At 36.6% G+C, this 26,766-nt stretch overlaps 1 protein-coding gene across 1 annotated transcript in view; it reads right to left on the minus strand.

Annotated features, from left to right (window-relative positions):
* Positions 1–6,082: 6,082 nt before the first annotated feature.
* The window catches only part of LOC115209863 (histone acetyltransferase type B catalytic subunit), a 186,084-nt gene continuing 165,400 nt past the window's right edge, over positions 6,083–26,766 (minus strand). The window contains exon 11 of the mRNA XM_029778440.2: positions 6,083–6,734. Within this exon, the coding sequence (XP_029634300.1) occupies positions 6,558–6,734 (177 nt within the window). The 3' untranslated portion in view covers positions 6,083–6,557. The remainder of the gene's footprint in view (positions 6,735–26,766) is intronic.

Here is a 26,766-nt window from a genome sequence, read left to right on the forward strand (position 1 = left end):
TGTTCTTTATTTTATTAAACTATTGAAATTATCATGAGAGGAATGCAGAAAGTGGGCATAACTTTTATTATAAACAGACACAGGTTGCTTGACTTGCACATGTTGGTAGATTAAATCTTCTTTAGCACCTCTTTTTGTTCTTCGTTGCAGGCAAGTAATCAGGAAAAGGGTCTTCTGATAATAGGTCATGTGATATTTTATGACTGAAGCATTACTTATAAAACATATTGGTCAATACATTCAAATGCTATGGAAATTTCTTAAACTGACCAAGCAAAAGGACAATTTTACAGTTGTTATTAGTAAGTTTTTTTGGCATGTAGTTTTAGTACAAAACAGCTAAATTGAGTAAATCCATTTTCACACAATATTTTGAAAATGATATTACTTAGTCAAAACAGCAACAACTAGTACTGAAAATTAATTTGATGTTTTTCCCCTCAGGATATAGAAAATAATGAGAAAAAATATTTTAATTTCACTTTAGATGATACAGATATCAGTATTTCTGTTGTCAACAGTAGTGAGAAAGATATTTGTATAAACAAGTGGAATCAATGATGGTATGACAGAAATATCCCTGAGTTGGCAAGAGTAACAGAAAATGAAAGGCAAGACAGAGGTAGATTCTGTTTAAAGTATACATTTCCATGCGTATTTATAAACATCAACCAATTTAAAATGCTTGATGCTAACTGTAGAAGAAATGAGAGCAGTTTCTTTTTTAGATTGTATGATTGTCCAGCAACATCTTATAATCTATAATGAATTACAGATCTATTATTGTACTGTGTCTCTGGAAAGTTAGAATGTTTTATGTTCAAACTGGCCAGATGTGGCTCTCACACCAACCCTACAATATCATTCTAAAAATTCACAGTTACCTCATCAAAATCTCAAAGCTACAAGATAATGTATGATTAATTCAAAACAATGTGAATATATAAGCATTAGTTTTGACAGAACAATGTGATTGCTAAAGAGTTAAGGATATCATTTTTATCATACTAATTAAGTCAGTCAACACACTTCTCAATGAATAACCATGGACGGATCTTTTCCTTTTGAACGGTAGTTTTCAACACAATTTCTACTTAACTAAACACTTTTAAACTTCGTATATTGGTAGAATGTGTCAAAATAAAACGTTATTTTCTCTTGGCTTTCTTGAGAAAATTGTAATTTGTAAGTTTAACGTAGTTTAATTTTTCGAATTTTAACCAATCAATGGCATCTATTGAGCTAAAATCATTTGCTGCGTCTAAAACTGAGACAGCATCCTGTCACTGACCTTAACCCTAACCCTAAATTTTAGCCTTTCGTTTTTTTTTTTCTTAATTGTTACGCGTGTGTCTAAAAAATTATTCGTTTTGTTTTTGTTTTGAGATACATGTGTATTGTTTAAACTATTTTCCATTGCTTAAGAAAAAAAAAAACAAAAGGCTAAAATGAAAGCAATGGAAAATAATTTAAGCAATAAACAAACAAAATAATTCTATAATTTTATACACACGCTTTCCGTACGTAAACATAACAGTGACAGGATGTTGTCTCAGTTTTAGATGCAGCAAATAATTTTAGCTCAATGGAGGCCATTAATTGGTTAAAATTCAAAAAATTAAACTACGTTAAACTTACAAATTACAATTTTCTCAAGAAAGCCAAGAGAAAAAAATGTTTTATTTTGACACATTCTACCAGTATACGAAGTTTAAAAGTGTTTAGTTAAGTAGACTTTGTGTTGAAAACTGCCGTTCAAAAGGAAAAGATCCCCGTTATGCAAGATGTGTCATAGATATATTGTGAAATCACTATAAAAGTGCTTATAACCCACTCTTGGAGGCTTTTATTGATGAAATTATATGAAGTTATAATTGATTGGTTATGTGGGCCATTTAAAATTTAAACCAGGTCTTCCATTAAACTTGTGAAAAGAGCTGTTAGTCTAGTCTAGTTGTTTGGTGATACACACAGCTTGTAAATATTTATATAGGAGAGAAAAGTTATATTACTTTGAAGTAAACTTAGGCGGCAGTATTAATAGATCTGATGAAACCTATATTTTATTAGCAAGTCATTTATGTTTATTGTAATAAGATTTCTTTTTTGCTGGATTTATTTCTGAAACTTAAAGAAACTATAGCATGTGAAACAGTGTGGACTAAGCAGAGAAGTAGTAATGCTGAGAGGTTATTTAAATCAGTGGTTCTCAACTGTTTTTTGCCAATGGACCCTTTGGTTTTTATTTTAGTCAGGTGAACCCTCATAACTATGTCATGTTTAAAAAATCCTATTATATTTTTATAACTAAATATTGTATAAAAATAATTGCTAAAATGTTTATCACCACATCAATATGGTTGTTCTATAAGAATCAACACTACTACCATTTTTAACCCCAGTAGGAGCCTCCTTCAACTGGTTATCAATGCAATCTGCATCCATTATATATTGCAAACAGGGGAGCGAACCCCTACCAACTTCCAGCAGACGATGGGATCACCAGACTGTACAGTTTTGTGCTATTTGTACCCATCCTCAGTGGTAAACACCTGTCTGCTGGAGATAGCAGTGATTTGCTCCAGCTTGCAATATACAGAAAACCAAGCGACAATCAGTCACTGATCTTGCAACAAATAAAGTAGCTGGTTAGAAAATCTAGCTGGAGGAAGCTCGTCTTGGGGTTAAAAATGGTAGTAACATCAATTCTTACGGAACAGCCATATTCATGTGGAGATAAAACATTACTTCTTGGTATAGTTACTACTTTCATCTTTTACAGACGATTTTCTGATTACCTACTTTAATTATCAAAATATTTTGTGTGTTGTAAAAATATAACCGATTACCTGCACATAAGAGAACTACTGCTTTAAATGAAACTAAAATATATAAATATAAGGAAAAGGTAACCTGGTTGTTACAATTTGAAAAGATAAGAGGGATTTAAAGCTCTTATATACAAATACTACCAAAAAGGAACAACATATCACTAGAAGACAAAATAATGGTAACTTGGAAAATGTAATTTTCCCCCTATAAAATCAAGCTTTATGATAAATGAATAAATCAGGCAGATTTTTTTTCCTGATTAATTTAGTTGAGTTATGATGTATGTAGGAAAGTATAAATAAGATCTTCATTTTTAATAAAAAAATTTTTTTTTGATTGGTTCAGTCATTGAACTGCAGCCATGCTGGGGCACTGCTTTGAAGGGTTTAGATGAAAAAAAAAACCCAGTACTTCTTTTTTTTAAAGCTAGATACTTATTCTATCAGCCTCCTTTGCAAAACGAGGATGTAAACAAACCAACACATGCTTCTTTTAATTTCCATGTACCAAATCCACTCACAAGGTTTTGGTTGACATGGGGCTATTATAGAAAACACTTGCCCAAGCTGTTACGCAGTGGGACTGAACCCAGAACTAGTCAAGTGGGAAGCAAGTTTCTTAAATTTTACAGGAATTGTGATAAAACTGAAGAACTGAATAATGTTTATTAGTAAATGCTTACAAAATTTTCTGAAATACAAATGGGTGGTGGGTTCATTAATATTAATTTGGCTTTTATTATTAAAGTGGAAATAAACCAAAGGACTTAAAGAGTTAATGTACTGAAATATACAAACTTTAATACTTTGAGCCAGATGGACTTCATTGTTGGTAGTTAAGTATATTGGCTGCTGATAGAACCCAATGCCTTTGGTAGGATATAAACTCTTGACCTATGAACTTGGTTTATGTGTGGTCTGTGCAGAATGATTGTCAGCTTCAATTTTACAATAGTGAAACAGAATCCTGGTTTGAATGTAATTGAAAACTTGTGCTCTGAACAAAAATTATATTTGGGTCAGCATATTTTGCATGGATTGCTAAAGTAGTGAAGCATTCTACACAAGGAATACTTGACAATATCTGTGGGATGTCTATTGTTTGTTTGTTTAAAAAGCCTGCTTAGTTCAGGATGAATGAACTGCCCCTTGGCCTTGCTATTGATCAAAGGAAAATTGTCAATTGTCAGTTGCTAATGAGAACACTCAGGACATCCAGATGTTATTTGCAGGACAATCTACACACATACACATTCAAACATTGTAATTAACCTTGTGGATAATACAAGAAGACATGATTAGTTATATGCATGAAAGGTATTTTTAAATGACAAAAGTTATATTAGGATATTCAAGGTATCACATAAATTATTAAATTTATTAACATTATGTATGGATACTATAGTATATCTTGCTAGATTTAATATACTGATATTTTCTAACACCTACTCAATTACTTTTCTGAACTGCTCTACTGATGGGAATTCTGAACAACTTATATAGAATATTCATTAGAATTATGTTCATTCTTATGAAACATTCACAGGAAAAGAAATAAAGGTGAGAGGCAGAGATGAAATAGAGAGAGAATGAGAGAATATGTATGAGTAAAACTACACTGTTTACAACTAAGCAAGTATTTTGAACAGTTAAAAAAAGGTAAGTACAATGCATTTGAAAGAGGAAACCACTAAAGAGACCCTTGATTACAGGACTTAATATAGCATAAAAGGAACACATATTGTTGGTATGAAGCCAAAGTTAATGGAAACAGAATATGGGTTGGCTTTCATACCAGATATAAGAGAAAGCATTGCTTCAGTGCAGGAATATGGCTGATTGAGATAACCCAATAATGCTGTTAAATGAGAGTTTCAGGTCATTTGTCAGTTTCCTAGGGATTTAGTTTTTAAATTGCTTTTGCTCCTGTATTTTTGTTTCTCAGTGACTTAATATACAGAGTGCTATTTCAATAGGGATACAGAAATACATTAGTCATGGGCTGTAATAATGAGCACATCTATAGATGATAAGCTCATCATAAAAGAAGGTTAAGAAAGATATTCCTATCTATTTATTACACACATGTTTATGACAAAAGTAGAAAACGATGAGCTAGAAACAGCAGTTAAATCTCCCTTACATTATTACTGTTTTAATCCTTCTGATACCAACCAGCTGAAACTGTTTCTGGTTCTATGATATAAATTTCCTGTTTTAAAGAAATATAAATAAAAACTTTCCATCAAAATTTCATATAAATTTATATTCTTTATAGCTTAATAATGATTATGGTGATGTTGATCATTTAACATATGTTTTCTATGCTGGTATGGGTTGTACAGTCTGGCAGGAATTGGTAAAGTCAGGGGCTGCACCAGCTTTCACAGTCCATTTTGGTTTGGTTTCTATGGTCGGATGCCCTTCCTAACACTAATCACTCCACTGAGTGTACCAGGTGCTATTTATGTGGCACCAGCACCCACATCAATTAATGCTTTTTACATAGTACCGTTTAGGATCTCAATTCTGTTGTGGTGGGCACGTCTTCTCAAGTATAGCAATGTGCCACATATTTCGATCCTCTGCCATCTTCTTTGTAAGGTTCAGCGTTTTTTAGATCAGCCTTCAATACTGTGTCTCTTGTCTTCCTGGGTCTCCTACTTCCACAACTTCCTACCACTCTAAATGATACAGTTATTTCAAATAATACAATTTTTAAAGTTATTTTACTAAATTCTTCACTATTAACCAAAATTAAGTGAAACAAAAGCTGTATATTTCAACAGAAATATGGTAATAAAAGGGTTTTAAAAATGAAAGACACATTAGATATACCACATAAAAGAAAGAACAGGATGATTACAGGGCACCTTTCTTTATGGGTTTGTTTGATCGGGGTTGATCTGGGTCAAACAACAACAGACAGAAAAACAAAAAAGAAATCTTTTTTTCAAAATCCCAACTCATCATGAGAATATTTTAAATTTTATTTTCATCAATAAGTAATAAAAAAAAAATTACAAGTGTATATATATATATATATATATATATATATATAATGCCTATGTGTTTTGGATATATGTCAGTGTGTGTGTATGAAATCAGTCAACTTTATGACAACTAATAGTTGGAAAAAAAAAATATGAAAAGAACAAAACAAGTCCTCAAGAATAAAAAAATTTGGTTATTTAAATCATAGATTTAAATGAATATTACTTTTTTAAAAAATATATTTGTTTTTTTTTTTTAAAAAAAACTTTTCTTTCACAACTTTTAGTTATTAGTAGACATTAATTCTCAAAGAAAAATTGCTACTAACGCAAGTTTATTAGCAGGATTACAGTTGTATATACTAGAGGTAATTAAACAAGACAACCACTGCAATTACAGGATGAAATTAGAATACACTTGTTATACAGAGAGAAAAAAAATTACCTATACAAATGTATGTGTGTGTTTATGTATATTTATAAACATACATAACGTAAATCATTTATGTATATTCATAAATATTTAAGCGAATGCATTGTATAACAATAATGGATGTATACAGATTTCTAGATATGCATGTGTGTGTGTGCACAAGTAAATTAATGACAAGATGACTCTAAAGGCAGAGGAGAAAGAGAGGAAAGGAGAAGAGAGATTGATGAGAAATGGAGTCGAAGTGATTTCTACTTCATTACGTATTCGTTCATTTTAACATCCAAACCTATTGATGTGTTAAGGCTCTGCCAAACACTCCAAGCGATCAATGACGTGGCGATAGATCTGCACTGTCTCATTGAATTGTTTGTCCAGCAGAGCATACTTCTGTTCAGCGTTCAGGTTAGGCATCGTGGCTGATAATTCATCAGGTTGAAGGATGGTTTCTAGTTTTTTGAAATCCCGACCATTTTTCTGAAAATATATATATAAAAAAAAGGAAAATGATAATGGTGGGAAGAAAACTTGATGAGCCTTAAAAACATTCATCCTCATTAATCTACAAAATGTTTGCAAACACACATGGCCAGATAATATCTTTGGTCATTTGTTTATGAATCCCTTGTGTGTTTTACAAGGATGGCTTGCTAATCCAACAACCACTGAAAAGATACAAAAGAAGTGGAATTCATCACAACAAACTGATGAAATACCTGTTAATTTTACAGTTCTCCTTACAAGATATACACTACTCTCTTTGATAGAAACTTATGTGTAAGGAGCCAATAAGGGAACCTTAAATATGTTTGAAAAAGTAATTACGCTTCCTTAAACCACACTCTAGCATCTTAAGGAATTACACACTGGATAATGTAAACAGAGTTATTTTGTATGTGTCATGATTGTCATCATCCGCACCATCATTTAACATCTGTCTTCCAAGCTGGCATGGGTTGGATGGTCAGACAGGAACTGGCAAGGCCAAAGGCCACACCCAGGTTCCATAGTCTATGTTGGTTTGGTTTCTACAGCTGAATGCTTTTCCTAATGCCAATCACTTTACAGAGTGTACGGGGTACTTTTTACATGGTACTGTCACCAGTGCTTTTTATGTGGTATGTTTTACATGGCACCATCACCAGTGCTTTTTATGTGGCACCATCACTAATATCAATGCTTTTATGTGGCACCAACATAAGTATCAACACTTTTTATGTGGTACCAGCACCAATACTTTTTACATGGTACCAGTACCAACACCCATGCTTTTTATGTGGCACCAGCACCAATACTAATGTTTTTTTATATGGCACTAGCACCAACTTTTTACATGGCACCAGTACCAAACTTTTTACATGGTACCAGTACCAATACCAATGCTTTTTATGTGGCACCAGAACTAACACTTTTTACATGACACCAGTACCAACACCAACACTTTTTACATGGCACTAACACCAATGGTTTTTTTTTACATGGCACCAGTACTAAAACTTTTTACCTGGTATCAACACTTTTGACATGGTACCAACACCAACACTTTTTACAAGGTACCAGCACCAACACCAATGCTTTTTACATGGTACCAGCAACAGCACCTACACTTTTTATGTGGTACCAACACCAATGCTTTTTTACATGGTATCACCACCAATGCTTTTTACATGGTACTTTGGATATCAGAGATGTTAATAGCCTTTTGCCACTATAACGGCCAAGTATCAATGTCACAGTATAAACTAATACTTTGGCCAGTTCTTTGGTGTTTCAAAACCCTACTGCTTTGATCATATGCAGTATTATAATATTCAATGGGGTGGGGGATTGTACTGAAATGAAATAATAATCAAACTTTTTATGACAAAACACAAAGTCAACAATTGTAATAAAACAAACACTAGGCAATTACATGATCATTATATTAAAAATAGTTATAATATATATGATGGTTTAAGTCAACAGAATATCAGAAAACTAGGTAAGATATTGGCAGTTCAAGATAGCTTGTGTAAAAATTAAAAAATGCTGGCCAACAACCTTATCCAAAGATAACCTACTTTTGCATCTACAAAATAAAATTGTATTGTATTGATTTAAATGTTTAGTTAGTATTTCTTGACCAATGGAGAGAGAGAGAGGGAGAGAGAGAAGAAACAACAGAAAATGAACCCTCAAAACAAAACCCTTGTATAATTTTACCAGCATACAAGATGAATATTGTAGGCCAAAAAATTCTATGTGAATTGCAGCAGGATTTGAAAGATAGTGATACTCATTTACCTGTTTCAGTCATTTGACTGTGGCCATGCTGGAGCACCGCCTTTAGTCAAGCAAATCGACCCCAGGACTTATTCTGTCTCTTTTGCCGAACCGCTAAGTTACGGGGACGTAAACACACCAGCATCAGTTGTCAAGTGATGTTGGGGGGGGGGGGACAAACACAGACACACAAAAGTATACACACACATACATATATATGACGGGCTTCTTTCAGTTTCTGTCTACCAAATCCACTCGCAAGGCTTTGGTCGGTCCGAGGCTATAGTAGAAGACACTTGCCCAAGGTGCCACGCAGTAGGACTGAACCTGGAACTATGTGGTTCGTATGCAAGCTACTTACCACACAGCCACTCCTATGCCTAGTTTACACTAGGTCAACTTGTATGTCAGAAAATACATTATTATTTATGATGTTTGGCATGCAATTTCAGTTACAAAAGTGAATTTGAATGAATTTTCATTTTGAAAATTTTGTAAGCCATGCCATTAACAGCAAGATCCAAAGATGAATTTGAGAGTTTTCTCTCTAGGAATTTTTCAAATACCGAGAGAAAAGAAATTATTCAATTTTACATAGATGACACACATGTAAATATTTTTGATGTCAGTTGTCGTGGAAATGAAATTAAAACGAAAGAAATTTATGTGAAAACATGGAACAAAAAATGCCAAGCCTTAAATATCAATGAATTTTCACTTGCAAAAATACATTTTTTACCAGGTAATAATGGAAAAGAAAACTTGTAAAAATAAATTGCTCCAAACAGGATAATTAACGAACATGATGAAGAAATGAAGGTAGTACTTGCCAGGTAAAGAAAGCTAATTTAATATTTATGAGAAACAAATTTTTAGTTGACTTAATTTTTTTTTCATCTTAATTGTTTGTTGTATGTGTTCATACTGCTTATATATTTATTTAACTTTTAACATTTCATTTGAAATTTCATAATGCATAAAAAATTATATACTTATATTCTCAAACAAACACACATTTAAAAGCATTTATCCCATATTTATTGCTGGAAATTATGTTGAAATTATGATGAAATTAAATCACTGGAAAGTGTTTATCCATAAAAGGTGTTTATTAGAAAACTTAGTGAAGTACCCATGAAAAATTCATGGGTGATAGACGCTCATTAGTTTTATGGTTAATTACTGGCAGTATTGAAAGGGATTATATGAATAAAATATAAACATTCTTTTTTATCATCTCATAAATAATATACAATTTATACATGAACAGTTAAACCTGAACATTCCTACCCAGTGTACAGCTAATGCAATGTCCTGATCAGGTTTCCACATGATTCATAGGGAAAGTACCACAGCAGAGAGCTGAAGACACTGCTAATGATATCAGCAGGGATCTTAAAGAGAAAGTATTCAGAAACTTCCTAACAGCAAAAGCATACACAGACAACAGCTGTTGCTTTTAGTTTTATGTGAAAAATGGAGCAATTGAAGGCCCGTACTTCAAATATTACTATGAACTTCAATAAACTTTAATGTATTCTTTATCTTTTACTTGTTTCAGTCACTGTACTGCAACAAGCTAGGGCACTATCTTGAAGAGTTTAGTTTATCAGAGCCTTAACAGGTCATTTTCAGTTTCCACCTAGCAAATCCTATCACAAGGCTTTGGTCAGCCCAGGTCTGTAGTAGAACACACTTGCCCTAAGTGCCATGCAGTGGGACTGAAACTGAGACCATGTGGTTGGGAAAGTAAATTTCTTGCCATGTAGCCATTGCTGCACCTATAATATATATTGAGACTAATTTAATTCATTACACTATTTGTCTTATAGAGTTTAGTGTTAGACAAAACAAACACTGCATAACAATAATAATAATAACAATAATCCTTTCTACTAAAGGCACAAGGCCCGAAATTTTGCGGGAGGGGACTAGTTGATTATATCGTCCCCAGTGTTTCACTAGTACTTAGTTTATCGACCATCCCATCCCCCAAAAGGATGAAGGGCAAAGTTGACATTGTCGGAATTTGAACTCAGAATGTAAAGATGGATGAAATGCTGCTTAGCATTTTGCTCAGTTTGTTAATGATTTTGCCAGCTTGCCACCTTAATAGTAATAATGACGGTTTCAAATTTTGGCACAAGGCCACCAATTTCAGGGGTGGGGAAAAGTCGATTACATCAACCCCAGTACTTAACTGGTATTTATTTCATCAACCTCAAAAGGATGAAAAAGCAAAGTCGACTTCAGTTGCATTTGAACATATAATGTAAAGCCAGAAGAAATACCAGAGCATTCTGCCAGTTCCACCACCTTAATAATAATAATAATAATAATCCTTTCAACTATAGATACAAGGCTAGAAATTTGGGGGAGGGGGATAGTTGATTTCATCGACTCCAGTGTGTAACTGGTACTTATTTCATCAACCCTGAAAGGATGAAAGGTAAAGTTAACCTCGGTGGTATTTGAACTCAACATAAGGACGGACAAAATGTCACTAAGCAATATCACCCGCAGCGGTGGTGCCCCAGCATGGCCGCAGCCTTCGGGCTAAAACATTTTTAAGGATTTAAGGAGTGCTAACAATTCTGCAAGCTCGCCGCTTTCAATAATAATAATAATCCTTTCTATTAAAGGCACAAGGTCTGAAATTAGGGAGAGGGAACTAGTTGATTACATCGACCCCGCCCCCTGTTTCACTGGTACTTAATTTATCGACCCTGAAAGGATGAAAAGCAAAGTCGACCTCAGCAGAATTTAAAGATGAGCAAAATACCACTAGGCATTTCACCTGGTATGTTAACGATTCTGCTAATCCTTTCTATTATAGGCACAAGGCCTGAAATTTTGAGGGAGGGAGATAGTTGATAACATCAACCACAGAACTCAACTGGTAATTATTTTATTGACCCTGAAGGAATGAAAGGCAAAGATGATGTTGGCAGAATTTGAACTCAGAATGTGAAGATGGACGAAATACCACTAAGCATTTCGCCTGCTAACGATTCTACCATGCATGCTAATGGTTCTGCCAGCTTACCACCTTAATAATAGTAATAATTGTTTCTAACATAGGAACAAGGTCTTAAAGCTTAGGGTTGAAAGTTATTTGAAGAAATAGAAGTCAACTTAATAATAATGATTTCTTATTTAGGCACAATGCCAGCAGTAATTGAGTGGGTAGGAAATTTAGTTGTCACTGACACCAGTACTTGGCTGGTAACTTTATTTTATTAACCTGGAGGGACGAAAGGCAATTTACTGACAGTTTAGTGATTCTGGGGGACAGAGTTATGGATATCAACCCCCAGTACTTTTAATAAAGAAGTAGAGAGAATTAATGATATTTAGCCCCAGGTTAGTTCAAATCTGGCAGACCCTGTGATAAAGGTATTCCATATATGACCACCCCAATTTTCTTTTTCTTCGTGTGTAATATATGTGAGACAGGGATCTTTTCCTTTTGATGGATGGAATTTTCTAGTTAACTAAACAATTTGATAGAATGTGTCAAAAGAAAACATTTTAATGAACATGTCCTTCCTATTTTGAAAACGAAGAGGGTGTAATGGGCTTGTATTTCTAGTAGGTTGAGTTACTCACTGCATAAGTTTCTGTTGGCTCTTGATATTCAGAAATAATGTATAAAGGACAAAGAATGAGATAAGAAAAAAAGTGAGAGAGGAAAGAGGACCAGCAATACAGAATATGTGTGTGTGAGAGAGATCAGAGCATGGTTGGTAATATCTAATATCTATTTCCATACAGAGTTCTTTTCTCCCACTTCCACCTAAAAGACAATGCACTTTACTCACTAAATCCCAAGGACCCACCTCACACTGCCCTCAATCTCTTTATCCTTCAACATCTCACTCATCTCTCTCTTTCTCTCACTCACAGACCAATGAAGATCTACCTTTCTATCTGCCACTACCCACTTTCCCATAACAAATTGATTCCATTTACTCTCCATACACCTCTCTCAATCAGAAAAAAATTTAAAAAAAAAGTAAAAAAACCTAAAAGTTCTGTTTCCCCCTCCTCCATCAGTAGGACACTACTACCAAAACACTCTCTGCAAACCTTGAAGTTATGACCCCCATCCCACTCTAGCCATCCAGCCTTTCTGCCACACTAACTAATCATCTTTCTTTCCCTTTACCTTCCCCTAAGTCCACCACAGTCTCTTTTTCCAAGTCCTAGTCACTACTGCTTAACAACCAGAAAACCCTTTCCTCTACAGGATTCCCCTCCTTCCCTACAACAAAAAAAAAAAAAAAAAAAAAAAAAATTCATGAGTCACACTTTAAAACTAACATTTGATTCTATAAAAAAAAGACCAACTTGTTGTTGTTGTTGCAGTTTCCACCTACTGCTTCCTTAACACAGAGTGTCTGTAAGCAACAGTGAAGCTATTGTTTGTTCAACACTTCCATTTTACAACACAGTTTTATATTAATGTGTTGAGAGGCAAAAACGGCCAAGCAGATAAGGCATCATACTACTACGTCATAGTTCTAAGTTCAAATCCAATTATTGTGCTTCTGAGGAGGTTACTATATTCAGTGTACCTTTGTTCAAGGAGCTGCCAAGAATAGGTAGTATATTAACTGATGGGTAAGTTATCTTCATCTGTTCTATCCAGAGTGAACCTGGTATCAATTGCTCAGTGTTAAAAAAAACAAAAAAAAAAACAAACAAACAAAACTAAATGACTCAATAGTTCATAGATACATTAAATAAATTTATACACTGTTGTGGAACCATACTTAACCCGCAGGCTGATTGATTGGCCCAAGTGATACAAGCTGAAAGGACTTTGAGGCCAATCCATTGGCCCAATGGAACAAATGTTGTGAATGTTTGGTTTTGAAGTGCAATAGCTAATCAGAAATCATCTCTCAGTAGATGTATCTCAATAGAGAAAAAAATATTGGTCTTTTTGGCTACACATACCAAAACACTGTGTCTTTCAAAAGGGTTAACATTTACAGTAGGGCATAAGTTGTGATATTAACAAATGCTCTAACCCAATGAGATAACTCAGTGTTGATGCTCCTTCTATTACACTTGGTGTGTTCCCAAACTACCTGATATTCTTAGTAAATGCTTCAATTTTCCTCTAAGCAAGAAACTTAACCTGTGGACCTATCTTAAAGTATGTCCTTTTCAAGAAGCCTGATCTATCTGACTAACCACCTTCACTTCCAACATCTCTTAGGTAATGGAAACAATTGTGGACAGATGGGTCTCATTGAGGCAATGACAAATGACCAAGACCTTTGGTGATATGCTGTGCTTGAGAAGACTTGTCAAGCCAAGTGAAGTCATAGTGGTGGCTGATGCCAGTATCAGGTAACTGGGCACTCATTACACTATTGGAATAGTTGACATTAGGAAGGACATACAGTTGTAGAAACCATGCCAAATCAGACTAGAACTTGGTGCAGCTCTCCAGCTTACCAATTCCAGTCAAACCACCTAACCCATGCCAGCATGGAAAGTAGATGCTATATGATGATGATAATGAGGATGAATCTCCTTTACCGATTTGAGTCTCTTTACTTTTCTGAGAGCACAAATACTGTTTCCATGATTTCCTGTATCATACATACATTGATAAGGTTTTGCCACAGAGAAAGCAATAATATTCATGTCATCAGCATTGACCATATCTGGTGCAGGAAAACTTTAGCTGAGTTGCTGGCTTATAGCAATAAGAAGTTACCTTTAATAATAACAAATCCATTTTATTAAATTTTTCATTACTCTCAAAATTAATTAAAATGTGATGAAAGGGTTAAGGAGGAAATTGTAGGTAATATCACTTTCATAGTTGTATATGTTGTTGGAAGTGATAATCAGGAGGTGATTAACATACAGAAGGTAGAGTGCAGGAGGTGTAACTGAACCTTTCTTGCTCCTCATCTGTTTCCAAACAAGGTAATATCCCCCACCCCTGACTAGAAATATTTTCATGGAAGATCAGAGACAAAACAACTCCACTGGTTGAGCAATGTCAAGAAAAGGGAACACAAGCATACAAATACAATGGGCTGCTTTCAGTTTCTCTCAACCAGATTCATTCATAAAGAGGGATTACTGACTTGCTTTGTGAAGAATCTATATAAACTTATATTTCTAAACCATTCACTTCTAATGATGGACCTTTGTACTTGAAATATATAAAAGTTTCTCAACTTTCACTTTTCACACTGTTAAAAGCCCTGTCTTCATTTATTATTTGTTGCCGTTTGACCCTAAGTCAGTCCAGTTTGAGCAAACGTATGATCACATGCATTTCCAGCCAAAACCCTAAGCAGTCTACATGCAGGACCATGTTATTCAATATGACCTTCTTTTCCAAGATAATGTCTTTTAAGAGAAACTTGGCTGCTATTTCTAGGAATAGCTGAGTCACTGCCAGAACTAGAGATAAAGTTTAGGGTGTGGAAGTAAGATCTAGAATCGAAGGGTCTTAGGATTAACCTAGCAAAAACCAAAGACTTAGTAAGTAGGAAGGCTATCAAACCACAACCCCTTTCGGGTAGATGGCCCTGCTCGATCTGTAGAAAAGGCGTGGGTAGAAACTCTATACAATGTACCTGGTGTAAGCTATGGTGCAGCAATATGAAAGGAAGGTTATCCAGGAAGATAGATTTTGTGTGGCAGATGCACAGGGGCAATAAACACTGACAATGGACAGAAAACAGATTTCATCACATGCCAGAGGGAAAAGCTAGAAGTAGTTAATAGCTTCTGCTACCTAGGTGACCAAGTCTGTAGTGGAGGTGGTTGCTCTGAGAGCGTAGCTGCTAGAATAAAAGTAGTCTGGGCAAAGTTCAGGGAGTTCCTACCTCTGCTGGCAACTAAGGGCCTCTTACTCAGGATGAAAGGTAGACTGTATGATGCATGTGTGTGAATGGCCTTGCTACATGGCAGTGAAACATGGGCCATGACTGCTGAGGACATGCATAGGCTTGAAAGAAATGAAGCTAGTATGATCCGCTGGATGTGTAATGTCAGTGTGCATACATGACAGAGTGTAATTACCCTGAGAGAAAAGTTGGGCATAAGAAGCATCAAATGTGGTGTGCATGAGAGATGACTGCGTTGGTAAGATCATGCCACTCCTTGTGGAAGAGGTAGACCTAGGAAGATATGGGATGAGGTGATGAAGCATGACCTTCGAACATTGGGCCTCACAGAGGCAATGACAGGAGACCAAGATCTTTGGATATATGCTGTGATTGAGAAGACCCGGCAACTAAAGTGAGATCGCAGCCATGCATGTCTGGCCCAGTAAAGAGTACCCCTGATGGGTCATGCGATATGATATGCTTGAGAAGACCTGTTGAGTCAAGTAAAACCAATATTGTAGCTGTGGCCAGTGCCCCCTGGCTGACTCCTGTGCTGGTGGCACATAAAAAACACCATCTGCGAACGCGGTCAATACCAGGTCCACCTGAATGGCTCTTGTGCTAGTGGTACGTAAAAAGCACCATGCAAATATGGCTAATGCCAGTACCCCTTGACTGGCTCTCGTGGCACTGGCACATAAAAAGCAACCACTACACTCTTGGAATGGTTGGCGTTAGGAAGGGCATGAAGCTGTAGAAAAATTGCCAGATCAGATTGGAGCCTGGTGCAGCTGCTGGCTCTCCAGACCTTAGTCAAACTGTCCAACCCATGCTGGCATGGAAAACAGACGTTAAACGATAATGATGATTACTTAAATGATTATATGAACACACACAGAAATTCAATTCTATGATACATATATATGTGTTTGTGTGTGTGTATCATGATGTACATCAGTATATATACGTATATATATATATATATATATATATATATATATATATATTTTTTTTTTTTTTGAGTAAACATTGTCTGAGAGAAAATTTTCTTTAAGTAGTGGAAAAGGCTAAAAAACTTATTTGGCTGCTATTTCTAGAAAGTTCAGTATGTGGCAAAGCAACCCATTTCACTAAGCCCTAATTATATAATATTTTATATATAAATACACATACATACACACATACATATACACATACATATGCATACACACATATATACATATATACACACACACACACACACATACATATATATATATTTTTTTTTACATACATACACACACACACACACATAATACATGCGTATATTCCTACTATACCCATACATTTCTATACATATATACGATACACATATACAAGCGTGCACATACAATATGTGAAAGGTCTTAGGAGAAAAGGTAGTCGGGGGTGCTAGGGGAACGGTGGGACTGGGGGGGTTTGTGGGTGGGGTGTCATCAATCTGGTTGCTGGGTAGGTCTATAGTTCTTGTAGTTTGCATAATTCTTATGCATGCAAACTTTTTCCGAGGCCCATCCAACGTCCGATAGCAATTGCAACTGCCCTGATAAAACCACCTGCCCTCTCAACAACAACTGCCTACAGAGGGACCTAGTATATACATGCGAGGTAAGATCAGGCCCTGACGATAAAAGAAAATCCTACATTGGAATGACGTCAAACAGCTTTAAGACCCGTTGGTACACACACACACACACACTCGTTCCGGCGACCGGATAAATCCAACCAAACTACCCTCGCCGCCCACATCTGGTACCTTAAAAGGAACTCCATCCCCTTCAAGACCAAGTAGAAACTACTACAGAAGGCGCGTTCGTACACAGGAGGCCATACCTGCTGTGACCTTTGCATTTCGGAGAGCCTAGAGATCTTGTTCGCCAAAGGCCCTCTCCTTAACAAGATCTCAGAACACTCCCCAAATTGCATGCATAAGAATTATGCAAACTACAAGAACTATAGACCTACCCGGCAACCAGATTGATGACACCCCACCCACAAACCCCCCCAATTCCACCGTTCCCCTAGCACCCCCGACTACCTTTTCTCCTAAGACCTTTCACATATTGTATGTGCACGCTTGTATATGTGTATCGTATATATGTATAGAAATGTATGGGTATAGTAGGAATATACGCATGTATTATGTGTGTGTGTGTGTATGTATGTAAAAAAAAAAAAAAATATATATGTATGTGTGTGTGTGTGTATATATGTATATATGTATATATGTGTGTATGCATATGTATGTGTATATGTATGTGTGTATGTATGTGTATGTATATATAAAATATTATATAATTAGGGCTTAGTGAAATGGGTTGCTTTGCCACATACTGAACTTTCTAGAAATAGCAGCCAAATAAGTTTTTTAGCCTTTTCCACTACTTAAAGAAAATTTTCTCTCAGACAATGTTTACTCAAAAAAATAATGGTCCTTTTACATACTGAATACTTGGTGAAATTGATTAATAACTAATTAACTTACCCTCAATTGTATATATATATATATATATATATATATATATATATATTTGTGTGGGTGTGTACATATATCAAATGAAAATATGCAGAAACTACAATCATAAAAAAGAGAAGTGAGTACCTATGAGAGAAAAAGAGAAATAATGAATTATAAAAACAATAAATAAAAACACGAAAATTTCAAAAACAAGCAAGATGTAAAAAGAAAACTTTTCTTGCAATCATCATCATCATCATCATATATATATATATATATATATATATATATATATACATATATATATATAGACATAACAAGCCATTAGATAATCTTCAAGTATAAAAAGGTATTTCCACTGAATGAGAAAATAGATAATGATTGATGCTGCTTTCTGAAACAATGTTTAGAATAATTTATGAAAATCATCTTTATTTTGCACTGTCAGCGAACAATAGAAATTTATACAAAGAACAATGACAACAGAAACAGAACAGAAATGCTGTCTCTGATGATGATGATGATGATACCTGTCTTACTTATGTATAAAGGCTGACAGTTTCAGAAGTGGTGAAATAGGAAGTAATGAAATACTAACTAGTCTGGTAGGTATAATATAATAGTTATCCTCGCAAGTAAACAACTGTAAACTGTGTGTATTTCTATATCAGGTTTGAAATAGCAGTGAGGTAAGAACAACAGTAAGAGGGAACATCAACTGAATGCAGTGCCTGCTTCTCTTTGCATAACTACTGGTCATACACAAGCGGCACTGCTAGAATGTAGGGATCAAATGCACAGGGCATGTTCATATTGTGTAGTCCTAGGTTTAGTCCTGAAGGAACAGACATATGGCCTAATTAGTGATCATCAATATTTTCATCTAAGTTGGCTGTGATTGAGCAGATCTATGATCAAAGGAATTCCAACCATAGCCACCTTGTTGTTTTGTATATCTAGGCATAGGCATGGCTATAGGTGCAGATATAGCTGTGTGGTAGGAAGTTTGCTTCTCAACAACATGGTCTTGGGTTCAGTCCCAATATGTAGCACCTTGGGCAAATGGTAACTGAAACTTGCATACAAACTGGGTTGGTCCAAGAACTTACTACGTCATGATGTTTGTCTGTTTGCTTAACAACCATTAGGCACACGTGTGGGTGTGTGGGTAAGAAGCTTGCTTCTCACCCATGTGGTGTTGGGTTCAGTCCCACTGTGCAACACCTTGGGCAAGTGCTTCTACTATAGGTCTAAGTTGACTAAAGACTTGGGAGTGGATTTGGCGGATAGAAATTGAAAGAAACCCATCATACCTATGTGTATGTGCATGTGTGTGGCTGTGTTTGTCCCATACCACTGCCTGACAATCAGTGTTGGTTTGTTTACATTCCCTTAACTTAGTGGTTTGGCAAAAATGACTGATAGAATAAGTTGGACAATGGACAAGTCCCTTGACCCCTCCTTGGTGGCTGTTGGGGCACTGCAACCACACAGCCTCTCTTGGGTGAGAAAGGCTGGTGGAGCCCATTCATCTCCAGGCTAAACTCATTTCTAAAGCTGAGTGAACTGGAACAACAAGAAATGAAATGTTTTGCTGAAGCACACAAAGGATCACCCAGTTCAGGAATTGAAACCACAATCTTATAGTCATGAATTCAACATCCTAACCGTTAAGTGATGCACATCCACTACTGGCGCTTGGAACAACATGAAATGAAGTGTTTTGCTCAAGAATATAGTGCATTGCTCGGTCAAGGAATCAAAACCACAATCTTATGATCGTGAGTCCAACACCCTAACCACTGAGCCACACAAATAAGTTACCAAACTCAAAATATAAGTACTGGGGCTGACTTGCTTGACTAAACTCTTCGAGGTAGTAACCCAGTTATGACTGTGCTCAAGTGACTGAAACAAGTAAAATATAAAGGTAAATTTTTTTCATGTTGGCTTGGCTTGGATAAGAAACTGATTTTGAGGCTGGATTTTACGGTCGAGTGTTCTTCCTGTTGCCAATCCACACCTACTTCTTTCTTTATTTTTCAGGTAAGGGATTCTTATATGCCACTATGCTTACCACAGTAACAAGTGAAATCCTAAGAACATTCGCATGTATACAAACACAAACATATATATACAATGTCTTAATAGAATTTTCATCTGTCAAATTCACTTACAAAGCTTAGATTGGCCTGATGTGATAGTAGAAGATACATGCTCAAGGTATCATACAGTGGAACTAAACTTAGAATCACCTGGCTGTGAAGTGAATTTCTTAACAATATAGCCATGTAATTTCTAGAAATTAAATAATATATCAGGTGAGGGGCTCTTGTCCTGCCAATTACTTGGGTAACCTCACTGCTACTGGTCCCACACAAAAAGCACCCAGTACATTCTGTAAAGTGGTTGGTGTTAGGGATGGCATCCAAACCTTTCCAAAGGTATGTAAAGACAATGACATGCAAACACCTACAAAACAAGAAACAGGAGATCCTGCAGAAAAAGACCAAACTTCCCACGAAAAGAAACAGATCCAGAGCAAACACTCAAATGAAGAAAGGCCAGTATGTATCCATTACAGGCGCAACAAGTGCAAACATGGTCTTTCAGGTACAGGGTGCATGTACAGTCACCCCAAACCATGCAGACCATATATCAACTTCGGTACTGATCGAAAAAAAGGATGCCAAAATGGCCGAGAATGTGAACTCCTTCACCCAAAGATGTGCCGCAATTCGCTGAGAAAAAAAGAATGTTTTGGTGAGAATTGCAAATTTATGCACCGGAAGGGTACAATTCGCATAAAAACTACTGAACCCACACCACCAGGACCAAGCTCAGCAGGGTATCAAAACCATTTCCCAAAAATGCGGAAACCAGGTCATGGCTCAGCAGGGTATGAAAACCATTTCCCAAAAATGCAGAACCCAGGTCATGGCTCAACAGTGAATGAAAATCATGCTACTCAATTGCATACATCAGCTGTAACAAACCCAAACTCGCAGAAATTCGATATAGTAATGAATGAAAGCAGTTTTTTAGGCATAATCTACCAACTACAACAACAGCTGTACTCCATACAGACGACTCAGCAAAACCAGGCAACATTGATACAAAGGCTGACACCTGGACTTACAGGGCACATACAACAAATACAGACAGCCCAGCAGACCGAATATCCAGTCAGCACAGTCCCAGCAACTACAACAGTCTTGCCAACAATAGGGCAGATGTATCCGGTACAACAAGCATAATAACAGAAAATATCCAGGGTCTTTATCCGAAAACAAAACAGTGTAAAGTCCCTTTCTTGGAAGAATTAGCAACAGAAAACAACTCCAAAATAATTGGAATTACTGAAAGTCATCTCAACGAAAACATCCGCAACAGCGAAATCACAATCAATAGATTCAACATCTTCAGATGTGATAGACAAGGCAGATCCCATGGGGGCGTTATCATGTATATCCATGATACCTATGCATGCATAGAACTTGTCAATGAATCAAATGCCTACTGCAACCTGCTGTGCATAAAAATCATCCAACTTAATACAGTTGTAACAATAATGTACAGACCGCCAAACAGCCCAACATTATCCTTCACTGAGCCACTGACGAAGCTCCAACAAATTCTGGGAAACATGGCAAGTCCAATGCCAGACATTATCCTCCTTGGTGACTTCAACTTCCCTAACATCATCTGGCCACATGGACACATACTAAAACTGGGGACAAAAGCTGAACAAATACAGGCAGCCAAACTGTTGGAAGTCACAGAGAAATTATACCTCAAACAAATGATGACAGAAGCAACAAGAAATAATAATACGATCGACTTGGTTTTCACCAACAACGAGGACACGCTATTTGACCTTCACTCAACCCCAACAATCCTTTCAGACCACAATATTATTGAAATGCATTTACACATTGGTAATGAGCCCAATGCCACAACTCTTAAACAAAAGGACATGCCAAAGCTATGCAGGTATGATTATCACCAGGCAAATTGGGAAACTATTAACAACCAGTTACAAATCATTGACTGGGATCTCTACCTTACTGGGCCAGATAAACACAAGAAATTCTTAAACAAGATCGAAGAAATATGTGAAAAAAATGTTCCTCTAAAGAAATCCAAGTCCACAAAAAAACCTGTACCACGGGAGCGAAAGATCCTGATGCGCAAAAGGTCAAGACTAAGAAACAAAACATCTAAGCTGACATCAAAACATGAATTACAGAAAGTCCTTGACCAAATATACAGATTAGAAGACAATCTAAAACAACACTATGATGGAGAACGTAACAATGCAGAAAAGAGAGCCATAGAAAACATCAAGAAAAGTCCAAAATGTTTCTACAGTTTTGCAAAGAAATACTCGAACACCAAGTCAACAATAGGACCTCTCCAGAGACAAAATGGGGATGTAGTGAATAACCCTATTGAAATGGCAGAAATGTTGGGTCAACAGTATGAAAGTGTCTTCAGTGAGCCATCTAAAACCATGAATATCCATGACCCAGGAAAATTCTTCAAGGATATCGACCATACTAAACCTACCCTATCTGACATTGATTTCAACCCAGAAGACATAGCAAGAGCCATAGACAAGCTCTCCATGCACTCGGCTGCGGGGCCTGACGGTTTCAATGCCATGATACTTAAAAACTGCAAGGCACAATTGTCGAAACCCCTTTACATGATATGGAGGGAATCTATGGAGAATGGCAAAATACCAAATGCATATAAAGAAGCACACAACTCCAATACATAAAGGGGATAGCAAATCAAAACCAAAGAACTACCGACCAATCTCACTGACATCACACATCATCAAGGTCTTCGAAAGAATAGTTCGTGGAAAACTGGTTGAGTTCCTGGAATCCAACAATCTGATGAATTGCAACCAGCATGGATTCAGGTTAGGTAGATCATGCCTTTCCCAACTACTGGCACACCATGACCAAATCCTAGAAAATCTAGAGAATGGATACAACACAGATGTCATCTACCTCGACTTTGCCAAGGCATTTGACAAGGTAGATCATGGCATCCTGGGTCACAAACTTCGAAAGCTAGGAGTAGGAGGAAAAGTTGGTACATGGATACACGAGTTCCTTACAAATAGAACTCAAAACAGTCACTGTGAATGGAACCCATTCAACACCATCACCTGTGACCAGCAGTGTTCCTCAGGGTACAGTACTCGGCCCAATCCTGTTTCTCATCCTCATCTCTGACATAGATGAAGATACAACCAGCAACGTCTCATCCTTTGCTGATGACACCAGGGTCATGAGACAAATCAAAGACGAGGTGGATACAGAGGCCTTACAAAAGGACCTGACCACCATATATAAATGGCAGGAAACAAACAACATGTTGTTCAATGATAAGAAGTTTGAACTAATTCGCTACGGAACAGATCAAGATCTGAAAAATACAACAAACTACAGAAACCCATCAGGACAACAAATAATGGAAAAACAGTATGTGAAAGATTTAGGCATCCACATGGGAACCAACCTAAAATTCAGAGAACACCTTGACTCAGTCTGTCTTACTGCAAGAAAGTACAGCGGGTGGATCTTGCGCACCTTCAAATCAAGAGATACCTCAACAATGAAAACCCTCTGGAACAGTATGATACTTCCGAGGATTGACTACTGTTCTCAGTTGTGGTCACCAACAACAAAGGGCCAACTATCTAAGATAGAATCGCTCCAAAGAAATTTTACCTCATACTTCTCAGAAACGAGGGACCTGGACTATTGGCAAAGACTCAAAACCTTGAGGATGTACTCAATAGAAAGAAGATTTGAGCGATACCGAATTATATACATTTGGAAAAATATAGAGCAGAAGGTGCCAAACTTTGGTATCAAAACCTACCACTCACTGCGCCACGGAAGACGCTGCCAGCTGCCACCAATCAACAAAAAGGCTGGCCAGGCAGCAAAAACCCTGCGAGAATCAAGTCTGTTGGTTCAGGAGCACAACTGTTCAACTCCATTCCGGTACATGTCAGAAATCTATCAGGATGCAGTGTGGAATCATTCAAATTGCAACTGGATAGATACTTAAGCACCATTAGAGATGAACCCCATCTCCCAGGATATACACAACGAGCACAAACTGACTCAAACTCGCTCCTACACATGTCAAATTTAAGCAGAGAATACAACCTGGCAACCACACCAGACTCTGAGGGTGGAGTCTTCGACTTGGCCTGAGCATGGACTCAAACCCAAATGAAATGAAATGAAATGAAAAAGCAAGCAGCAGGGCTTGGTGCAGCCTTCTGACTTGCAATTTCCTGTTGAACCACCAAACTCATGACAGTATGGGAAATGGATATTAAATGATGATGATGACAAGAGCCCCTCAATTGAGGAGGGAACAGTATTGAGGGGCAGGAAAAGGAGTCTTGCATTTGAAGGGGAAAATAGCTACATCTGGTGAAGGGAGAGAGGAGAAAGATGGTGAAGATGTGACAGGGAGGCAGGGATGGGAACTGTTCACCCAAGTTATAGGAAGGTGTATATAGTGAAGTGAACAGGGTGAGTGGGTGGTGAATTAATGAGATTGTTCAGTACACCACTGATATTTATTCTAAAGATAATGATGATATGGATGACATTCTATCATCACTTGGAGAAGGAAAAGAAATGCTTAGTTATTGCTATAAAGTTTAAAACAGAACTAACCAAAAAATATTGTTCAGTATACTAATTGTACAGTAAAGATGGGCAAAATGGTAGTAAAGCGCTGGACTAAATAAATGTATTATAATATTAGTTTAGATCTCCTCAGTTCTGAGTTCAAATCCTACCAGAGAAGTGCCAATAAAACTTCAAGCAGAATAAAAATTTTCTTTTCTCATTGTGCAATTAATTTTGTGCACAGGTAACAAGAAAATCAATTCATACACCCTATTTCAATGGATCAGTCAATTAGGAAGTGAATATCTAATTTATCATGTTTGGTGTGAACCGGTAAAGCTGACCTAGAAAAAAAGTCCCAGAAAGTTTGCAACACGTGTAACATTCACAGAAGAATTTCACAGTATGATTTATGCCCCCCCGTTGCATCTTTTGAAATCATTACAACAATAACAAAAATACTACCATAAAACAACAACAGAAGTATAGAAAAATGACAACATTAAATCAAATTGGTGTCACCAGTACTCCTAATTTGGTTTTGATGGAAAACATACACTTAATAATTGGGGTATTGAAGTGTGCACGATTTGAGACAGACATATATTTACCTGTAAAAAATGATAAAAGAGATAATGCTTTTTCTCTGTCTGTCTGTCTCTTTTATTATTTTTTTTAATGTGTTTTTGAGTTTGTCTCTAAGGAGTTTCACCCAATGAATATTGTAACACCTACCTTTATTTTGATTGCTCGCTCACACAAGCAGAGCAAAAACTAAGCAATCAAGGGAAATGCCACTTGGCACATATGTTTACAGAAATGTAAATGTTATGAGAAACAACAACAACAAGACAGTAAAACAATAGGAGAGAGAAAGAGAAAGAAAAGGTAAGGAAAATAGTGGGTGGGTGGGGAGAGAGAGAGAAGAGAGAGAGAGAGAGAGAGAGAGAGAGAGAGAGAGAGAGAGGGAGAGAGAGAGAGAGAATTATTCTGATGGTGAGATGCAATGAAATGATGATATTTTTGGAAATAATCCAAAACATGTTTGTTCATATCCAATCACCTGGAGTAGTAAACTAAATTGGAGTTGAAATATATATATAGAGAGAGCCTCCACTGATAATGAAGTCCTAAAAGATGAAAAATATATGTATCTATATCATAATAATAAGGTGAATATCTTGTGAGATCAATAAAAATATATTCTTAAATAAGTGAACACTTGCAGCTATTTTGTACTATAAAGATGTGTTGAGACATAGAAAGAATATTTGTTTACCTTATGTTGAGAGAGAGGGAGAGGGGTGATTTGATCTCCCCCTCATAGCAAATCATCAACATACTGGTGAGAAAACAGGGAGCCTCTACTTTGTTACCTAATCTTCAAGAAATAGTAACCAAATCTCCTTCAAATCATATCCTACTATCTTTAAAAATAGATGTATTGCATAAAGTGATTCTGGGTTTTCTGTGCATAAGAAAAGACAGGATAGCCACAAGTGGAAAGCCTTTGATAATAAGGTCTGCTTGCTCAGGGCTGACTTGAGGTTAAACAACAACAAAAACAATCTAAATAGCAGGACAAGTTTTCTACAAAGTGCCAGTGAAGTAGTCCTCTAAGCAGTTGCTTAACCTAGCTAGAAAATAGTAGGCAGTACCTACCTCAACCCTTTAGCAATTAAACCAGTCACATCTGGCCTAAATGTTCAACCTGCTTAACGCTCAAACTGGCCAGATATGGGCTCTCACATCATCATTTAACATCTGTTGTCCATGCTGGCATGGGTTGGATAGTCTGGCTAGAGCTGTCAAGCTGGGGAACTGCATAAGCCTCATCTGATTTAACATGGTTTCTACGGTTGGATGCCCTTCCTAATGCCAGTCACTTTACAGAATATACTGGGTGCTTTTATGTGGCACCACATGGGTGCTATTATGTGACACCACATGGACACATCTACATGTCACCACATGGGCACTTTTATGTCACTGCATGGGCGCTTTTATGTGGCACTACCACCAGTGCTTTACACCACCAGAAGGATCAGTTTTAACACTTCTGCTGCGGAGTATGGGTCTTCTTGTGTACAGCAAGGCGCCAGGCATCTCGGTCCTTTGTCACATCTTCTCTGCAAATATTATTCTAAAACTATACAACCATATGATCAAATGCTATAAATTCAAAACAATGTGAATAAATAAACATTACATTCATCAGAATAATCTGAATGTTA

This window comes from Octopus sinensis, linkage group LG3 (genome assembly GCF_006345805.1).
Source record: "Octopus sinensis linkage group LG3, ASM634580v1, whole genome shotgun sequence".
NCBI lineage: Eukaryota > Metazoa > Mollusca > Cephalopoda > Octopoda > Octopodidae > Octopus > Octopus sinensis.